The 19,723-nt window shown below is 48.6% G+C and overlaps 1 protein-coding gene across 8 annotated transcripts in view; it reads right to left on the bottom strand.

Annotated features, from left to right (window-relative positions):
* Nucleotides 1–19,723, bottom strand: part of TXNDC16 (thioredoxin domain containing 16) — an 84,721-nt gene that overhangs the window by 26,589 nt on the left and 38,409 nt on the right. For 7 of the 8 annotated variants that reach the window (XM_043550145.1, XM_043550146.1, XM_037901309.2 and 4 more), the window contains 4 exons: nt 18,966–19,086; nt 17,956–18,102; nt 17,401–17,460; nt 6,397–6,565 (listed from right to left, as the gene is read on the bottom strand). In XM_043550145.1, coding sequence (XP_043406080.1) covers nt 6,397–6,565; nt 17,401–17,460; nt 17,956–18,102; nt 18,966–19,086 — 497 coding nt within the window. The remainder of the gene's footprint in view (nt 1–6,396; nt 6,566–17,400; nt 17,461–17,955; nt 18,103–18,965; nt 19,087–19,723) is intronic. The other variant, XM_037901308.2, reaches the window with a different exon arrangement.

Raw genomic sequence — 19,723 nt, 5'->3', positions numbered from 1 at the left:
TCAGCAGGCTGCCAAGTGACGGGTTGGAGTATGGCTGCTCCTACAGACCTGGATTTGAGGCCTGTGGGTCATGACATCTCCCCCACCCCTAGGGGCGCTCTCTAGGCAACATGGGTTCAGGTTTCTCAGGGTGACTCCTATGGAAGGCTCAAACCAGGCCGGGAGCATTAACATTCTCAGCTGGCTTCCAAGTGCATATCTCTGGGCCCGCAACCTTCCCAGTCAATCAGGCACCATAACTTACTCCACTTGACCTTGAAATTAAGGACTTCATGGACAATGTATTCCTCCTGACCGTGTACTTGCACTGGTAGAGGTAGTGATTGGGGTCTGTGGGGGAAATGTGTTCTCAGTGTAGGGTTTAAGAGGTGAGACATGGAATATGGGGTGGTCTTTAAGGGACTTAGGGAGCTGGAACTCAAAGGTGATGGGTTGATTTGTTGTTGAATCTGGTACAGGACAAGGAACTGGTGGTATAGCTTCCGAGACGGTCTGTTCATTCTGTAGAAAGCCATACCTTTTGTCCTACAGAGTAGGTGGGTCCTTGTTGCCTATGCTTATCTACATACTTTTTGTAGTCCTCCTTTGCCTTCTCAAGGTGTCCCTTCACCTCTTCTTGGATGTAATGGACATGTTGTACTAGGTCAAAGGCCGAGAGGTTGGGGCAGGATGTTGATAGTTGCGCGTGAAATCAGGGGTGGTACCCATAGTTGACAAGGAAGGGGCTCTGGCCTATTCATACATATTCTGTATTATTATATGATAATTTGGCATATGGGATAGTGTAAACCAGTCATTCTGGTGGTGATTAGTGTAGCATCATAGGTATTGCTCTAGGATATGGTTGATTCTTTCCATTTGGCCACTCGACTGTATGTATGTATTGGGAAAGCAGTGGATGTATTGTTTCTTGACTTTAGCAAAGCTTTTGACACGGTCTCCCACAGCACTCTTGTCAGCAAGTTAAGGACGTATGGGCTGGATGAATGCACTATAAGGTGGGTAGAAAGCTGGCTAGATTGTCGGGCACAACGGGTAGTGATCAATGGCTCCATGTCTAGTTGGCAGCCGGTGTCAAGTGGAGTGCCCCAGGGGTCGGTCCTGGGGCCCGTTTTGTTCAATATCTTCATAAATGATCTGGAGGATGGTGTGGATTGCACTCTGAGCAAATTTGCGGATGATACTAAACTGGGAGGAGTGGTAGATACGCTGGAGGGGAGGGATAGGATACAGAAGGACCTAGACAAATTGGAGGATTGGGCCAAAAGAAATCTGATGAGGTTCAATAAGGATAAGTGCAGGGTCCTGCACTTAGGATGGAAGAATCCAATGCACCGCTACAGACTAGGGACCGAATGGCTAGGCAGCAGTTCTGCGGAAAAGGACCTAGGGGTGACAGTGGACGAGAAGCTGGATATGAGTCAGCAGTGTGCCCTTGTTGCCAAGAAGGCCAATGGCATTTTGGGATGTATAAGTAGGGGCATAGCGAGCAGATCGAGGGACGTGATCGTTCCCCTCTATTCGACACTGGTGAGGCCTCATCTGGAGTACTGTGTCCAGTTTTGGGCCCCACACTACAAGAAGGATGTGGATAAATTGGAAAGAGTCCAGCGAAGGGCAACAAAAATGATTAGGGGTCTAGAGCACATGACTTATGAGGAGAGGCTGAGGGAGCTGGGATTGTTTAGTCTGCGGAAGAGGAGAATGAGGGGGGATTTGATAGCTGCTTTCAACTACCTGAAAGGGGGTTCCAAAGAGGATGGCTCTAGACTGTTCTCAATGGTAGCAGATGACAGAACGAGGAGTAATGGTCTCAAGTTGCAATGGGGGAGGTTTAGATTGGATATTAGGAAAAACTTTTTCACTAAGAGGGTGGTGAAACACTGGAATGCGTTACCTAGGGAGGTGGTAGAATCTCCTTCCTTAGAGGTTTTTAAGGTCAGGCTTGACAAAGCCCTGGCTGGGATGATTTAACTGGGACTTGGTCCTGCTTTGAGCAGGGGGTTGGACTAGATGACCTTCTGGGGTCCCTTCCAACCCTGATATTCTATGATTCTATGATTCTATGATTCTATGACTGAGGATGGTAGGCAGAGGACAGGTGCACGTAGACCCCTAATAGATGTAGGGCCTTGTACCAGAAGTAGGCAGTGAACTGGGGCCCCCGGTCAGAGGTGATGTGATCCAGGAGGCCATGAAGATGACTACATTGTTTATCCAGAGCCGGGCATTTTCCCCTGCAGAGGCTAAACCCGTGCAGGGAATGATGTGGGCCATTTTTGAAAACTGATCCACCCCTGTCAGGATGGTTGTGAAACCACTGGATTCTGGTAGTTCTACCACAAAGTTCAAGGAAATTGCCTCCCAGGGCTGAAATGGGGTGTCCAGAGGTTTCTGGTGTGGTACTTTGGTGCAGGTACACACCTGGCAGGAGGCAACAAAGGTCTCTACTGTGGAGCACATACGGGGCCACCAGAAGTACTAGGATATTAATCGTTGGGTTTTATATCACCGCAAGTATTCTGGCAGGGTGGAGTTGTGGGCACAGTTGAAGAACTGCCACTCTCGCCAGTCTGGAGGGAGGGGAGAGGAAGGGAGAAATAGATGCAGTCCCTTATGAACATGATCCCCTCCTGGGTGTTGTGTGGTTCTTGGTCAGTAATGGCCACATCATCAGGTGGAATTCCAGAGACAGAGGCAGGGTGGATGAGAATCAGCAAGTCCTGGCAGTGGGTTGCATTAAGGACATTATGGGAGTGAGATCATTGGCTGGCTGCGGACAGGAGCATCATGGGTCAGAGCCATACGTTTGGGACAAGGCTTCAGCCTTGCCATTTCTACTTCCTGGATGGTAAATCAAGGTAAAGTTGAACCAGGAGAAGAATAGGGCCCACCAGAGCTGTTAATGGTTTAGGGCATTAGCCCTGCACAGGTGCTCCAGGTTCCTGTGATCAGTAAATACTTGGACTAGACAACAGGCCCCTTCCAAGTAGTGTCACTCTTCAAAGGCAGCCTTAGTTGCCATGAACTCTTTGTCCAAAATCCCAGAGTTTTGCCCAGCATGGGGTAAGCTTTGTTTAGTAGTAGGCAATAGGGTGCCATATTTGTTTGGGTCTGTGCCTCTGGGAGAGGACTGCCCCAATCGGTGTGCTAGAGACAGGCTTCCACAATGAAAACTTGTGCCATGTCTGGGTGGGCCAATAATGGAGCAGTGGTGAATGCAAGCTTTAGTTATTTGAATGTGTGCTGGCACTCAGGCGACCAGTGAAACTGGGCATTCTTCCAGAGCAGGGGAGTGAGGGGCTTGGCTTGTTTAGAAAAATTTGAGATGAACCTCCAGTAAAAGTTTGCAAAGCCTAGAAAACATTATAGGCTGTACATGTTGTGGGGGGGGAGGGGGGCCTGCCAAGTAGCAGATAGCCTGGACCTTGAGTGGATCCATCTTGATTTCTTCTGGGGATGGGATGAAACCTAGGAACTCGGTTGAGGTCTGATCAAATGCGCACTTTTCGAGTTTACCATATAGACCATGATATCAGATTCTCTCCAGGACTGTACAGATGTGAATGGTGTGTTGGTTCAGATCATCTGAGAAGACCAATATATCATCTGAGTATACAACTACAAAGTGGCCCAGGAGGTCTTGTTGCGCACCATTAACGAAGTGCTGAAATGTTGCTGGGGCATTAGTCAATCCAAATGGCATGACCAAATATTCAAACTGTCCATAGCAGGTCTGAAAGACAGTCCCCCTCTTGGATATCGATGAGACTGTAAGCTCATTGGAGATCCAGTTTAGTGTATATGTGGGCAGCATCCACATGGTCCAACAACTCAGAGATAAGGGATAGTGCTTAGTGGTTCTGGACTGTTATTTGATTTAGGGATCGGTAATCAACACAGAAGCGGAGGCTGCCGTCCTTTTTTATTAAAGGACTGGCTGGCGAGGTTGACCTGCAGATGAACCCCCAGGCCAGGTTCTCTTGGAGGTGTCCTCGTAACACTACCAGTTCAGGCTCTGACATTGCGTAGATCCGCCCAAACGATACTTTCACCACTGGCTGGAGTTCTGTGGGACAATCATAGTCCTGAAGTGGGGGGAGGCTTTCTGCATTCTTTTTTTAAAGACATCAGCATAGCTGCAGTACTGGGGAGCGGGAGAATTCCATAGTTCCCCCAGTAGGTGTTTCGATGTGAGCAACTATACCTATTTGAACCTTCTTGGGCCTGGATGCAATCCTTCCTGGTCCCTGGCTGCACCGTCAGCAGAATTCTGATGGGAACGTGACATTCTGTTCTCACCAATGAATGAGGGGATCATGAAGGATTAGCCAGGAGATGCCAACGATCAGGGGAAAATGTGCAGAATGGATCATTCCAGATCGAATTATCTCTGTGTCCCTGAATAACGGCGTCCAGGGGGACAGTCTCCTCCACATCAGGACCCAAAGACAGTGGAGAGCCATCAACAGTTCCAATCATCTCTGGCGTGGCCTCGTGTCGCAGGGGAATCTGTAGGGCCTGAGCTGTAGCTGGATCCACAAAATTGTCTGCTGCTCCCGAATCGATGAGGGTCTCTTGGAGGGGGATCTGCTGGAGATCTCCCAGGATGCGCAGCTGGATAGGTACCTGCAAATTGGAAGCCCCTGGATGGGGCTCAGGGAGGACTAGGGTACAGGGAAATTCTCTTCCCTCATGGACCAGGCCGATGCTCCTCACTGTGTCTGGACTGACTTGTTTCCCCAAGCTGCTTGACACTCGTACTGGGCAGGTCGAGATGACATGGCCAGGGTCTCTGCAGTAGAAGCACAGGTGGCACTGACGGCGCCGTTCTTTTTCTTCAGGAGTGAGGCGCTGATGAGGCAGGTTGGCCTGCACAGGTTTGGTGGGCGATACAGAAGGTGACGTCCCAGTAGGCCTGTAGAGGAACTGCAGGGAACATCTTTTCTCCTTTCTTCATTCTCACAGCTGCTCATCTATGCAGTTGGCAAGGTCCACAAGGGTGTCTAGGCCCGCAGGCATCTCTACCCAGGCCAGTTTGTCTTTGATTTCTTCCTGCAAGCCCCCACTGGAACTGGTACAGCTGCGCTGTTTAGTTGCACTCTGTATCCGGACGTGCGCCACACAGGAGGCCGCTGTGCCTTGCGCCCCTGCCGAAGTCTCCTCAGGGTGGCCTCGGCCATTTGAGCTCAGGGTGGGTCATTGAAGATGATTGATATTAGCTGGAGAAAGGCAACCCAGTTCGACAGCACCAGCCTATGATCCTCTAGCATGGGGGAGGCCCAGTCTAACACATCTCGTATCAGCAGGCTGATTACCAGGGCCACCTTGGCCTGGTCAGAGGCATAGATTCCGGGACACATGAGAAACAGAAGGCGGCAGTGGTTCATGAAACCCTGGAACTGCCTGCGGTTCCCGTTGAACCATTCATGCCAGGGTACGGCAATGTGGCACTGGCGGTGCTGAGCTGCCTCAATTGCTCCTGCAGCTTCTGGTTGTCCCTGATCATCTGAGCAACCTGCACATGCAGCGCCTGATTATCCACCTGGAAGAGGAGGTCCCATTCAGGGGAGTCCTATGCTTCCAGTGGCTGTGGCAGTGCAGCTGGGTCGTGGGCACCGGGCTTGGCCCTGCAGTTACTGTGGTCCGAACAAGTGGTCATGGCTGGGTTGTGGGCAGCCGACCTCGTGGTCAGAGCAGGAGTCCACAGTCATGAGACAAGAGTCAAGGATACCAGTAGATCAGAAGCAGAAAACAAACTTTAGATCAGAACCACAAGTTGGGTCAGGCTGGATCAGGATACCAGGGGGTCAGAACCACAAGACAAAACAGATATCAGAACCACAAGTCAGATGCCAGGAAGTCAAACTGGGGGAGCGGGATGGATCCCAGTTGTTTGGACAGTTTCCTGTTACTGCTGCGGGCTTAAGTAGGGCCAGCAGACCAATCAGCTGCTCTGGAATTCTGCCAGTAGGACCTCAGGGGCGGAGCCTCAAACTGGGCATAGGCTTCACGGGTCCTGGGTAAGGAGCTGTCAGCAGGTTGCCAAGTGGAGGGTTGGAGCATGACTGCTCCTGTGGACCTGGGTTTGGAGGCCCGTAGGTCATGACTCTCCAAACAATAAACAAACATAAGGTGTCTCTCTATTGTGACAGGGAGAGTCAAACCAGTGGATGGACGTAATCTTTAAGAAAAGTTGTTTCCTGACACTGAAAAGGTGTGGAAGGTTGTTAAGCTCATTCCAGACCTACCAGCTAAACTCTAAGCCTGGTGTTGAAACTAAAATTAGGTTCCAAACTATTACTATGTAAATGGATTACAGTTCTGCGACAGTAAAGAGCCTTCAGAAATGTCAAGCTGAAATACTAATGACACTGGCATCAACAGGACACTCACAGCCTGAGGAATCTGAGCAGCTCCGCTGTTCCGAGCATGCCAGTGTAAGTCAGTGGTCTTGCTCCCTTCTCATACATCTTGGTAATGGGAAATTGGGTGACATTCTGCTTCATGCAGACATCAGGCCAGTCCCAGCAATTTACTTTGGCAAGCGAAATTCCTTGGGTTCCTGTAACGGAACACAAAAATATTTACAATAAAGTTTGAGAAGTCAAAGATTAATTATTTAGGCAGAGCGCTTTCCAAATGAGTCCTTGGATATTACCGCATTTGTTGGTATTTAACTGTTAGAAATCCTTTTGGCTTTGGACCTACCGTAACTGCAGTGTTGAGGGCCAGATTCTGATATACTTCCTCATGCAGAGCAGTGCCTTAGTCCTGGAGTACTGCCATTGAAATCAGTGGGACTCCTCGCATAGTAAGATACCAGTCTGTGTGAGCAAGTGTATCAGAATCTGGCCCTAAATGAACCCCACCCATCATCCCAATAATAAATTAATTGCTATGGAACTTATTAAAATTCAGTTTAACTATTGTTCCCCTGTCTGCCAATGTATTAATTATCACAGCATGTTTGGTTCATTTTTGGTTCCTCTGTGTGGCTCATTATGCCACTCAGTGAAACGCCGGTAGCAGTTTCACGTTCAGTGGAGTGTTAACTTGCGGCTTTTTCTGCACCGTGTACACTGTACGTACAGAAGACATGACAGTCAGCTCTGAACCACAGGGTTATAATGCCATTAAGACAGTAAGGTGATGTCAAAACATTACAGCAAAGGACAAATGGCTTGTGTAGCTGTTGGAGCCCCAAGATGCAAGTACGTCCCCCCCAATGTCAGAACTGGCCAGTTGTCTTATTTAATAGCTCTAATCTTGGATATCTTCTGGTACTCCTCTCCCACCCCAAAATCATTTCAGTGCTAAAAGAAAAGGGAGGACGTGGCATCAGATTAGAACTGGGCTCCTGGATTGCAACGGAGCCATTTTGCTCAGCAATCTGTAATGTGAAGAGAAACATTCATGCAGCAGCTACAGATATTACAGTCCATGTTTATTTACCAGCAGCCAGCATGTTCTTCAAGGCAGTGGCAGTAGGGGTATGCAGAGCTCTTCCAGGGGGTACATCAACTCATCTAGAGATTTGCCTGCTTTTACAACAGGCTACATAAAAAGCACTAGCAAAGTCAGCACAAACTAAAATTTCATACAGACAATGACTTGTTTATACTGCTCTATGTAAGTACAATATTTCTATTCCAGCTGAATTATTTAAGAATGATGTGGTAAAACTGAGGAAGTCAGCCATTGTTCAGTACTAGTGTGCTGGGACCCTTTTGTATTTTTATGTCTGATTTTGTAAGCGGGTAGATTTTTAAGGGAGGTGAAACTAGGGGGTACACAAGACAAATCAGACTCCTGAAAGGGGTACAGTCGTCTGGAAAGGTTGAGAGCCACTCCTGTAAGGCAGCTCCTGGCAACCTTTAATAATACAGTCGTCATATTCAGACTCAGCACTTCTCAGCAGGCGCTCAGCTCCCTCCAGGATTGGGCCCAGAGCACAAACAAGTAATAAGCATTCAACCCCTCTGACGTTCTGTCATATCCACTGGCAGAACTTCTGGCTGAACTCTTATTTAAAAAAAATAAAATAAACAAAGCTTTCAAGTCAAACAATATCCAGGGTTCAGCTACACATGTGCTATGTCACAGAGCCAGTGCAGGGTTATTGGGGTTAGTCAAGCTGCCGGGAAATTTAGATTCCTCATCTGCAACCCACAGCAGTCACACACACAATACACCACTTCCAAACTATTAGGGACCCTTCCCCTGGTGTCCAACTGCCAACCATCAGAGATACCCATCTCCCTCAAAGCTCTGGATCCCAGGAATTCACTCTCCACTCTCATTGTGTTCAGTCTTTCCAAAGATTAAATTCCCCACAGCCAAAGTTTTCAAAAACAGGAGCCTAATTTTTGGCTTCTAACTCTGCATAAAGGCACAATGGCCCAGATCCTCCAAGGCATTTAGGCTCCTAAATCTCATTGGATTTCAGTAGGAGTTAGGTATCTCAATACCTTTGAGGAGCCGAGCCAAAGGACTTGTGCTCCTAAGTCACTTAGGTGCTTTTGAAAATCCCATGCTTCGGAGCCTCATTAGACTCTGGCCCGTGTAGGTTTGTATAGCCCATCGCGTCCACCCGTGTGTATTCTCACAGCAGAACTCCTTCTTGTTTCACAGAGGGTAGACATCATGCCAATCGAAACTCAGCTGGATCAGGGGAACTGAGGCCCTGATACCGCTGTCATTCCTAAAACCTCTACTATTCTCGCAGCAAAAGACATTCCCCCAGTCACCAGACTCCATTCTTTTTGGGGAATCTCAAGAACTCAATTAAACTCTTGCTTAAGTTGGTTATTGAGATCCTCCACTTAGTCCGAAATGCCATTTTTCTGAGCTCCTCTGTGCAACCCGTCTGTGGCCTTTGGCTGATGTCTTCTCAAATGGACATTCAAGCCTCTGGCAAAGCCAGCTGCGATCCTACATCACTGGTTCCATTAATTCTCAGGCACTTTTCACCCAGAGAGAATTTTAGCCATGGGATGGATGGCTGCTCTTCCTGGATGCAGAACAAAAGGAACGTTAAAAAGACCTTTGAATGCAGTTATCTGGATTTTGGCATCAAAAGATGAAGTCACGCGATGCTTAAGCAGCAGTGGGCTTGAATCCCCATCATCCTCAAACCTAACTTCTATGCTCCAAAATGGAGGTGGAAAAACCAACCTACTGAGCCGAAAGACAGCTAATTATCCGAATGGCCACAAAACCCCGGAACCAAACAGACAAAGGGTGAAAGAGACCAGGGCCAGAGGTGAGGAGTGATTAGAATATGACCCCCCTCCCCCCACTCCAGGTAGTTATGAACAAGGTCAGATTGTTAAGGGGAGCGCTCGCCTCCATAAAACCATAACGGCTGAGGTCTCCAGAGAGGAAGGAAGAATTTCCCTGTGTGAAAACTCCACAGAGAATACGGCCCAGGGCACAGCCTCAAGACTTGGGACCGGATCCAAACTGACAACCTTCAAAGCCAGCCGTGGCTGGCAGAGCCGCCATCCACAGAGGAGTAACCTGATTCACAGATCCTTAGCCAGCAACTCAGGGAGAGTCTCTCTCCAAGCCCTAGACCACGCTGGAGACAGTCAGTGTCACTCCCTGCCCGGGATAAACCACGCAATAGTAGCATCCGGCTTTTGTAACAGGCCGTGGAGGGGAAGGAGCCAGAGCAGAGAACATGGCCAGCTTTGGAGGCAAGGGTGCTGGAACTGGGAGGGTCAGGGGGCCACGGGCCTCCCCGCCCCTGCTCCTCCTCTTCCTCCTGAGGCCCTGCCCCCCAGGCCAGGCCGGCAGCTGGAGCCCAGCCCGGGAGGCGAGGCAGCATGGAGCACCGCACCGCAGACCCTCCGCCTGCCTGGTGTGGGGGGCAAGAGCAACTCCCAGCCCATGTCCCCGCTCCCCAGGCCCCCTCCCGCCCAGGGCAGGTGGAGGGTTCGCGGATCCCCACAGCTGCCCGGCCACGCGGCTCTTACCATGGTCGGGCTGCGCAGCTCTGAGGCCCCATCCCCTGGCCAGAGCTGGGTCAGGGAGAGCCACAGTGGGCAGCTGTGGGGAGCCACAAGCCCTCCCCCTGCCCTGGGCGGACAGTCCGTGGGGCAGGGACATGGGCAGGGGGCTGCTCTTGTCCTTCCCTCCCCCACCCCCCAGGCCAGGTGAAGGGTCCACGGCTCACTGCTCACTCTGGCTTGGCCATGGTGGGGCCTCAGGTGGAAGAAGCCACAGGAGAAAGGGGTGGGGCGGGGCCACAAGGGGGGCAAAGTGCTCGCCAACGTTTAGGAAGGATCCGCCACCACTGTTTGGAGGGGGAAGAGCTTATCTCACACTTTTCCTGGCTCTCTCGCCTGGCCTGAGGTCGCCATAGGGTCCTTCCCGCACAAGGCAATGCCAGCCTTTCGGATTGCTGTACTGCTCATTGTAAGGGCACCTGCCGGGGAGCGTGCGCACATCATTTCAGTGCCCTGCGGGACAGCATACTTTCCCTGGATAACATATTGGCTCATCAGAAAATTCCAGCCTGAAGACCCTGGCCTCCAGTCTCCTCCTTAGCTCAAGATCACCGATCCTTCAGGGAAGAGGAAGGATCTCACACCACACCTGACACAACCCTGTGGCTGCTTTGCCCAGAGACGTGACACACACCACTGGGATTCAGTTCTCTTTTGGAAAGCCAGAGCACCCTGCTCCCGTTTGTCCCACTAACTCCCTGCCTCGGCTGGACCCAATACCCAGAGATGGCAGATTTAAGCCCATGCCCTGCTTGCCACACTTTACCCTCCCAGTGTTGTGATTCTAGGTAACTTACCGGGCAAACCCCCACCCCAGGAAGAGAAATCCACCTGTGGCATCCTGTTTCCTCCATTTCCCACTGGTTTAATGGCATGAGATGTTGTTATTGATCTTCAATTGTTTGGCGCCACCTAGTGGTTACAAGATCATTCACCGACAGCTCCATTTCGTGTTGCTAATTATCAGATCTCGACGGGAACTGGGTTTTTGTGTTTCATGGGGAAATTCCATGATCTTGAAATGTTTTCTGTTCCGAAACGGGATGTAACCAAAAAGTGCCAATATTTTCCAGGAAATGAAATTCCAAGGGAAAAAGTGGTTTTGGGGTCGACAAACATTTTGATAAAACTGAAGGATTTCATTCAAATTTTGAACTTTTAAAACTTTTTTAATGTACTGAAAACCAATTAATTTCATTTCAAAAGGGGGGAAAAAATTAAAATGTCCTGTTCCGAAAGTGTCAAAAAAGGACGTTTCAGCACTATTGAAACACTTTGTTTCAAGGGGGCAGGGGCAGAAGAAAGAGTTAAGTGTTCTGATTTGCATAAAAAGGGCATTTTTCATCAAAAAACCTTTTCAAGGAAAAATGTCCAAGCAGCTCTACTCATTATCTTCCTTTCTCAGCACAGCCGCAACCTTCCTTCACTCTGGTCAGCAAGGTTCCAATGGAACAGACGTGTATTTGGACAGGCCTGTGGCATGGGGACAAGGGAGTAAGGGGGGAGCAAAGGAGAGCCTTGATCTGACACTCGTGACATACCTGAACGCTCAAACTCAGCTCTCGTTTTCATTTTAATTAGGTTTCCCACCAGGGACGCTGTTGGCTCCCATTAAGAAGATCAGGCAGATGCTTGGTTGGAGCCTCGTTTCATAATAGCCACGCTCACAAATGCCTGCTGCTTTCCCTTCCTTTTTTTTATTTCTACCTAAGGATCCCGCAGGCTTTCTGACATGCCCACAACTAGCTGCAGGATAATGGAGTTGCCCTCTCAGACCGGACCAGATCATGCTATGGCATGGAGGAGCCGGACAGCTTCCTTCCTCGCTCAATATGGTGCCACTGGTGAGGAGGCAGAAGATGTAATGACTCCCAGTGGAGACGTGTTACCACACATGTGGTGAAATCTCGGCCCCACTGAAGTCAATGGGAGTTTTGCCATTGACTTTAGAGGGGCCAGGACTTCACCCACTTTCCCCCAGAGCAAGGATTGCTGTTGCAAACCCATGTAGTAAGCATGACAGCAGCAGGGTCTGAACAGCTGGAGGGAAGTTCACTGGTTAAGTAAAAAAATATTGTTATAACAACAACAGCAGCAACCCTCTCTGAGATTTCCTGTTTATTTTCAGGACTTTATTTAACCAAACAGCAGCAGCTAGCAAAGCTTCTGGCCAGATTCCCTTCACGGGGTTTAAAAGGCCAGAAATGTTGAACAGTATCAAACCAAAGCAAATCACAAATTATATCTCCAGAGCTCCCTCTCCTGGGTTCTTGTTCACACGCCCCACACTCTGTTCCTTGTCAAGGCTCTGCACAGCACTGCTGTGGTTCAAGCTTGCTAGGACATCTGCTTACTGTACGTTGGACACTCTTGGCAGAAGGTGACCAAAGCAAGAAACCCCAGTCATGGCAGAGCACTGCTGCCAGCAGCAGGTGTGAGCCAGGAGAATCACCAGCAATGGCAGTGGCAGGTTATTTTCCAAAAGGGGAATGAGGGACACTGAGCCCATGTGACTCAGAAAGTAGTGCAGACTTCCTCTAAGGATCAATTCCACCCATCCTTCTCTACTCACAGATCACCTGATGATATGCGTGTATTGTCTTTTAAGATAACCCTCATCATTGTTATTGCTGTGTATAATTTATGCAGTGCCATAGATGTACATGAGTTACACCTGGCAAGAGACATAAAAAGCAGTAAGAAGAGGTGACTGACATACATTAGGAGCAAGAGAAAGACGAAGGAAAGTGTAAGTCCTCTACTTAGCAGGGAAGGAGAGATAACAACTGAGGACATCAGGAAAGTTGAGGTGCTTAATGTCTATTTTGCTTCAGTCTTCACTAAAAAGATTAATGACCAGATACTCAACACAATTAATATTAACAACTGGGGAAAGCATGCAAGCCAAAACAGGGAAGAACAGGTTAAAGAATATTTCGATAAGTTAGATGTATACAAGTCAGCAGGGCTTGATGAAATTCATCCTAGGATACTTGGGGAACTAGCTGAAGCAATCTCAGAACCATTAGCAATTATCTTTGAGAACTCCTGAAGATGGGAGAAAGCCCTGAAGACTGGAAAAGGGCAAATATAGTACCTATCTTTAAAAAGGTTTCAGAGTAACAGCCGTGTTAGTCTGTATTCGCAAAAAGAAAAGGAGTACTTGTGGCACCTTAGAGACTAACCAATTTATTTGAGCATGAGCTTTCGTGAGCTACAGCTTACATGCATCCGATGAAGTGAGCTGTAGCTCATGAAAGCTCATGCTCAAATAAATTGGTTAGTCTCTAAGGTGCCACAAGTACTCCTTTTCTTTTATCTTTAAAAAGGGGAACAAGAAGGACCTGGGAAATTATAGACCAGTGAGCCTAATTTCAATACCTGGAAAGACAGTAATTATTAAACAATCAATTTGTAAGCACCTGGAGGATAATAGGGTTATACGGAATAGACAGCATGAGTTTGTCAAGAACAAATCATGCCAAACCAGCCTTATTTCCTTCTTTGATAGGATTACTGACCTAGTGGAAAGGGGGGAAGCAGTAGATGTGATAGACCTTGATTTTAGTAAGGCTTTTGACACAGTTCTGCATGACATTCTCATAAGCAAACTAGGGAAATGTGGTCTAAATCAAATTTTTATAAGGTGGGTGCACAACCGGTGGAAAGACCATACTCAAAGAGTAGTTATCAATGGCTTGCTGTCAAATTACAGGACTCCATTAGATAAGCCCTCCCAGAGGTCTGTCCTGGGTCTGGTATTATTCAATATTTTCATTAATGACTTGGATAATGGAGTAGAGAGTCTGCTTATGAAATCTGCAGATGACACCAAGCTGGGAGGGGTTGCAAGCACTTTGGAGGACAGGTTTAAAATTCAAAATGACCTTGACAATTGGAGAATTGGTCTAAATTCAACAAGATGAAATTCAATAACGACAAGTGCAAAGTACTTCACTTAGGAAGGAAAAATCAAATGCACAGCTACAAAATGGGGAATAACTGGCTAGGCAGAAATACTGCTGAAAAGGAACTTGGGGTTACAGTGGACCACAAACTGAATATGCAGGACGCAGCTACAAAAAAGGCTAATATGATTCTGGGGGTGTAATGACAGGACTATTGTTTGTAAGACACAGGAGAAAATTGTCCCACTCTACTCAGAATTGGTGAGGGCTCAGCTGGAGGACTGTGTCCAGTTCTGGTTACCACAATTTAGGAAAGATGTGGACTAACTGGAAAGAGCCCAGAGGAGAGCAACAAAAATGATCAAAGGTTTAGAAAACCTGACCTGTCAAGAAAGGCTAAGACTAAACAGGCCCTGTTTTTTTAAGAAAAAACGACTGAGGGGGAACCTGATAACAGTCTTCCAATATGTTAAGGGCTGTTATAAGAGGTGATCAACTGTTCTTCTTGTCCACTGAAGATAGGACAAGAAGTCATGGGTTTAATCTGCAGCAAGGGAGATCTAGGTTAGATATTAGGAAAAAATTTCTAACTGTCAGGGTCGTTAAGCTCTGGAATAGGCTTCCAAGGGAGGTCATGGAATCCCCATCATTGGCAGATTGTAAAAACAAGTTGGACAAACAGCTGTCAGGCATGGTCTTGGTTTACTTGGCCCTGCCACAGTGCAGGGGGCTGGACCTGATGACTTCTTGAGGTCCCTTCCAGCTCTACATTGCTATGATTCTATGAGGTTTTACAGGTAATTAGGACAGTGTCCATCCCCCAAGGGCACCATCATTTTACATTCCTTGATTTGGGGACTATGACCCAAGAATCTCTTACTGCCAGCTGTCAAGGGGCTTACAGGAATCTCCTGATTCAGGTATGTACATTTGGGTTCGCCAAAGAATGTCGCATGAGTTCTCAAACGAGAGCCAGTGTCACGCTGGTCATTAGTATCGTGAAATGTATGTACAGATACTGCGTATGGAGTTATGTGTCTAGACACTGAAAATAAGACCTTAAAGTCTGTATCATCTATTGTTTACATGTCAATTGAGCACTCTCTCCTTCACAAGTCACCTATCACGAGTCTGAGCTGAAAGCAAATGAAGGACTGTGAGGACATCAGAGGGAAAACAAAATCTAACAGGAAGAGTTAAGGGGAGTGAACCCTATCCGGAGGTTTACATCACAAGTTCAGGCTTGGCTGAAACCACTGGAGAGAACTTTGGGTGCGAGAAACTTCTTTAGACAAGAGAGTGACTTGTTCGTTAAGTTTAGTCTCTAGAAAGCGTGTTATGATTTTGTTTTATATGTAACCACTGGTTTCCAATATTCAGACCCACTATCATTTGAATCTCTAATCTTTGACAGGAAACCCGTTCTTGTTTTCACTGGAAATATATCTCAGTGCTGTGGTGTTGAACGAAGTGCTGGGCAAGAGGTGAATCTGACAAGCTGGTGTGTACTGTTCCTTTGGCAACAGCAGGCCTGGTGATTCTGTGAGTGTCCCATGGAGAAGGGGCTGAACACTGCAGGGGAGGCTCTGAGGACTCGGCTGTAGGGATGTACCTATTGCTTCCCGTCCAGGGAGAGCGAAGCTTGCAGAGGCCTGGAAGGCAGTGCTTGTGCCAGAGGCTGGTGTTTTCAGGGAGCTGACCCACAGCAAGTGAAGACAAGATTGCTTCACACTAAGGGAGGGTAGTGGTGAGGTAACTCCCAAGCCTGGGTACCCCTGGGAGTGTCACACGGGCATCCTGCTATGGCAGGTTCTTGCCTCTTTGTGTCCAAGAGTTATTTCACCTTCTGCCACTGTCCTCATGTTTGCTGTAACTGCTCCTTTACTGTAGCTACCGACTGTTAGTGCCTAAGGGTGACTTTCCCCATGTAGTGGAGTAGGTAAACGGCTCTCGTTCTTGTTTCCAAGGTGTTATTTGTTTACCCCTCGCACTACAAGCAACTCACACACAAACCTCGTGCTCCTTGGCCCAGGAACAGTCATTTTGTTACACGTCTGTACCACACCTAGCCCTGATCCCTGGGCGGGGCTCAGAGCGTCTATAATGCAAATACCGAATAAGAGCTGTCCCTGATGTTAGCACGTTCCTTGCTCTTAAGACCATATTTTGACACCTGCTGCTATTGATATTTCAGACTGGACTTGTCCACATTCATGCCCACTTGCAACCCATTTCTGCTCTCATTTACACTGGTCCGGAATAACCCCAGTGCAGTCAATGGATTTACACCCAATGTAACGGAAAACAGAATTTGACTCTATGGGCCAGATCCTCAGTCCTGTGAAGGTCCCTTTTAATACGTGGTCAGAGTGGCACAAAAGGACTTAACACCTCCCTGGGTCAGCAATGGGGGATTCCCTCCAGCCTGGCTCTATGCTAGTCCCTCCGGAGATGCTCTCCCAGTACAGGGAGGGCGTATCAGGAACAGGAGGGGGCATTCTGGGGGCAGGGCTGGATAATACTGAGCTCCAGTGATCCTCGCCATAGAACGGCCCTGATGGAGTTTTATCCCCATGGCAATAAAAAACCCACGGCATCGAGTCTCAGAGCCCGGGTCCACTGAATTAGGCTCATGGGACTATAAAATTGCAGTGTAGACGTTCAGGTTCGGGGGAGAGCCCAGGCTCTGAGATCCTCCCCCCTCACGGAGTCTCTGAGCCCAGGCTCCAGACCAAGCCCAAATGTCTACACTGCAATTTTATACCACCACGGCCCGAGACCTGCAAGCCTGAGTCAGCTGACCCGGGCCAGGTCTTTTATTGCAGTGTAGATGTACTCTCAGGGGCTATTACAAGCCTGCAGAAATTAGAGCAGCCCTCGGGTGTCTGTATGTGCGTGTATATATATTGGATAAAATCCTCTCCCCATAGCACTCAATGGGAGTTTGGCCAGGATTCACCCACAGTATATATACACAGAGGCACCAACTTTGTAACGTGCCAGGGGGTGCTCGACCCCCGCTCTGCCCCAGGCCCTGCCCCCACTCCACCCCTTCCCCCAAGGCCCCACCCCCAACCGCCTCTTCCCACCACTTCCCACCCCAATTCCACCCCCTCCCCTGAGCACGCCCCATTCTCGCTCCTCCTCCTCCCTCCCAACGCATCCTGCACGCTGCAGACCTGCTGATTGCAGTGGGTGGGAGGCGCTGGGAGGGAGCGGGAGGTGCTGACTGGCGGGGCCCACTAGTGGGTGGGAGGTGCTGTGTGGAGGGGGAGGAGCTGATATGGGGGGCTGCTGGTGGGTACTCGGCACCCACCCTTTTTTTTCCTCCATGGGTGCTCCAGCCCCGGAGCACCCACGGAATCGGTGCCTATATATATACACATCAGTTAAACTTCCTCTCTTGTAAAAGGAGGACATGGTACAGGGTATGAACACCGCCTGCTTTTTAACCACGCAATGGAGCTTTGGCACTGTACCTTTTAATGCAATGGCCACCTCTACATACGATTGCAACATCGCCAGGGACACCGCTTCCCCTGCAACATACAAGAGACACTGTCAACAGCGGTCCATCACACACGGCCTGTCTGTCGGCAGCGGGGTCACTCCTGGTCGACAGGATGGGTTACTCTCCATATATCATGCGTCTTCAGTGTCTCAAGCTTTGCCATCACTATAGACAGCGATGGTAGCTTTCCAATTTAACGTGGTGAATTGTTCTGGCACTAGGCTTGCTATGCGGAAGGTAGAATTACACTGAATTTATATGTCACTAAAAAAGAAATACCTAAGTGTTTGATATAGAGACCTTCAAAAACAAAAAGCTTGTCTCTGTTCAGTATTAATCTATTACAGAAGTCAATTTAATTGTATTGTTCAGGGTGCGTGAGGACACTTGGAGCCTCCCACTGGCATCTTTTCAGCTATTATTTAAATAGAAATAACGAAATAAATACAGGGACTGTAACAATATACTAAACTATACAAGAAATGTGCACCCACGGTGCTATGGATATGTGTATTGTACTCACAACTGGCGTAGAATAGCACCACCACGTGGGCGGTCTCCGTCAGAGCAGCACTAAAAGTTTCTTCTGTCAGGGTACGGATGAGTTCCAAAGGGAGTTCTCGCTTCCTATCTCTGTAAACCGCTTCCATCACCTGGTCATCTTGAATTTCTACAGCAAATCAACGTACACATAAACATGAGCAAACAGATGCAGCAGGAACTCAGCATTTGCCAGGGTTTGAAAAGACCGAAGAAACCAAGCAATTTATTAGGATGCAGATATATATTCCAGTAGCACCTAGAGGCGTCAGTCAAGATCAGGGCCCCATTCCGCTAGATGTTGTATATACATACAACAAAGATAGTCCACGGCCCAAAGAGGTAACAGTCTAACTATGAGATGAGAGACAAGAAGTGGATAGGACAGGCAGATGGGGAATAAGAGGGAGACTGTTCTGATCAGTGTAATAAGCAGCAGTCAGGGCTTGCTACTGATATACTCTTTAGCACGGTTCTGCTAGGAACTCTGAGCTTCACCGAAGTGACTGGAACGATGCAGACTTATGCCAGCTGAGGATGTGACCCCTGGAGTACAGAACGCTTTTAGCTAGGAATCCCATTGACATGAGCAACTTTCTAGGAATGTATTTTAAAGGAAGACTTACCCGGGCACGTGCTCTCTAACGCAAATGGAATTTGAGCACAGCACGCATGGGCACTCAAAAGAGGGCAGCCTAGATTTTCAAAAGTGGCTCTGGATTTTGGGGGCCTGACCTGAAATACCTCAAAGGGGCCTGGTTTTCTGACAGCGATGAACACCCGCCCTCTGAAAAGCAGGTGTCTCGAGTTGGATCCTTAAAAATTAAGGCACCCAAGCCATTTTGGATCACATAGGCCAGTGCGACTACAGTACTTCTATATGTTTCAGAATGTCTCCAGCAAGGTTGGCCCTCGTTGTATGAGTAACTCTCCTTAGTAATTAACGAGCACGTGACTAAGCGTGAAAAGGAGAATTCCAAACACCAGCGTTACCCTGGTCATTATTGTCACTTTCATCCTCATCTTCCTGGATCTGTTCGCCCTTTATCTTGTCTTCCACAAGGGCTATTATTTCATCAGTATCTTCCAAAACCAGGTATTTGATCGGCGCACCCTGGGGAAGAGAAAAACACCAGCTGGGACACAAGGGCATTTATGTGCACCTGTGCCCTGCAATGGCTGGAGTCACTGCAATATAAAGTGGAGTCAAGAGGGCACTCAACGGCACCATGTGGCCACTTTCTGTTTGGTTTTGGACATGTCAATAGACTTCTAGGGCTGCTGCACGTGGCTCCAGACTCTCACATTCGGCAGCTGGAACATCAGGCATCCAAGTCGAGACGACTCTGCAGTTCCTCCTCCTGCCCAGAGGGTCGCTGTGGTGTCTGCGGGGTGACTCTCCTCTCTTCCCCTCTCCTATTCCCTGGCACACTTACGGTCAGCACAGAGCAGCTGGCAAGACCTGGGAGCAGCAGCAGCAAACTGGGGAGACAACGCTGCCGCAAGAACTACCCTCCCACACCCCTTCCCCAGTGGGAGCTGCCCTGCAGGGTTCAGTCTTGGGACCAGGCAGTTCCTATTGTCTCTGGGCAGTAGCTTTAAAACCCCATATTTATACTAATCTAGCGGGTTCCCAGCCCTGTGTTTTGCCGTTAATGTGGTCCAGCCACCGGCACTGGTGAAAAAGGAGAACAGGAGCAAGTGTCTTTTTCACGTGGATCTTACTCAAAACACGCCTGGTTGTTGCCGCA

This window comes from Chelonia mydas, chromosome 6 (genome assembly GCF_015237465.2).
Source record: "Chelonia mydas isolate rCheMyd1 chromosome 6, rCheMyd1.pri.v2, whole genome shotgun sequence".
NCBI lineage: Eukaryota > Metazoa > Chordata > Testudines > Cheloniidae > Chelonia > Chelonia mydas.
The sequence above is the reverse complement of the archived record's forward strand: the minus strand, read 5'-3'. Positions and strand labels throughout refer to the sequence as shown.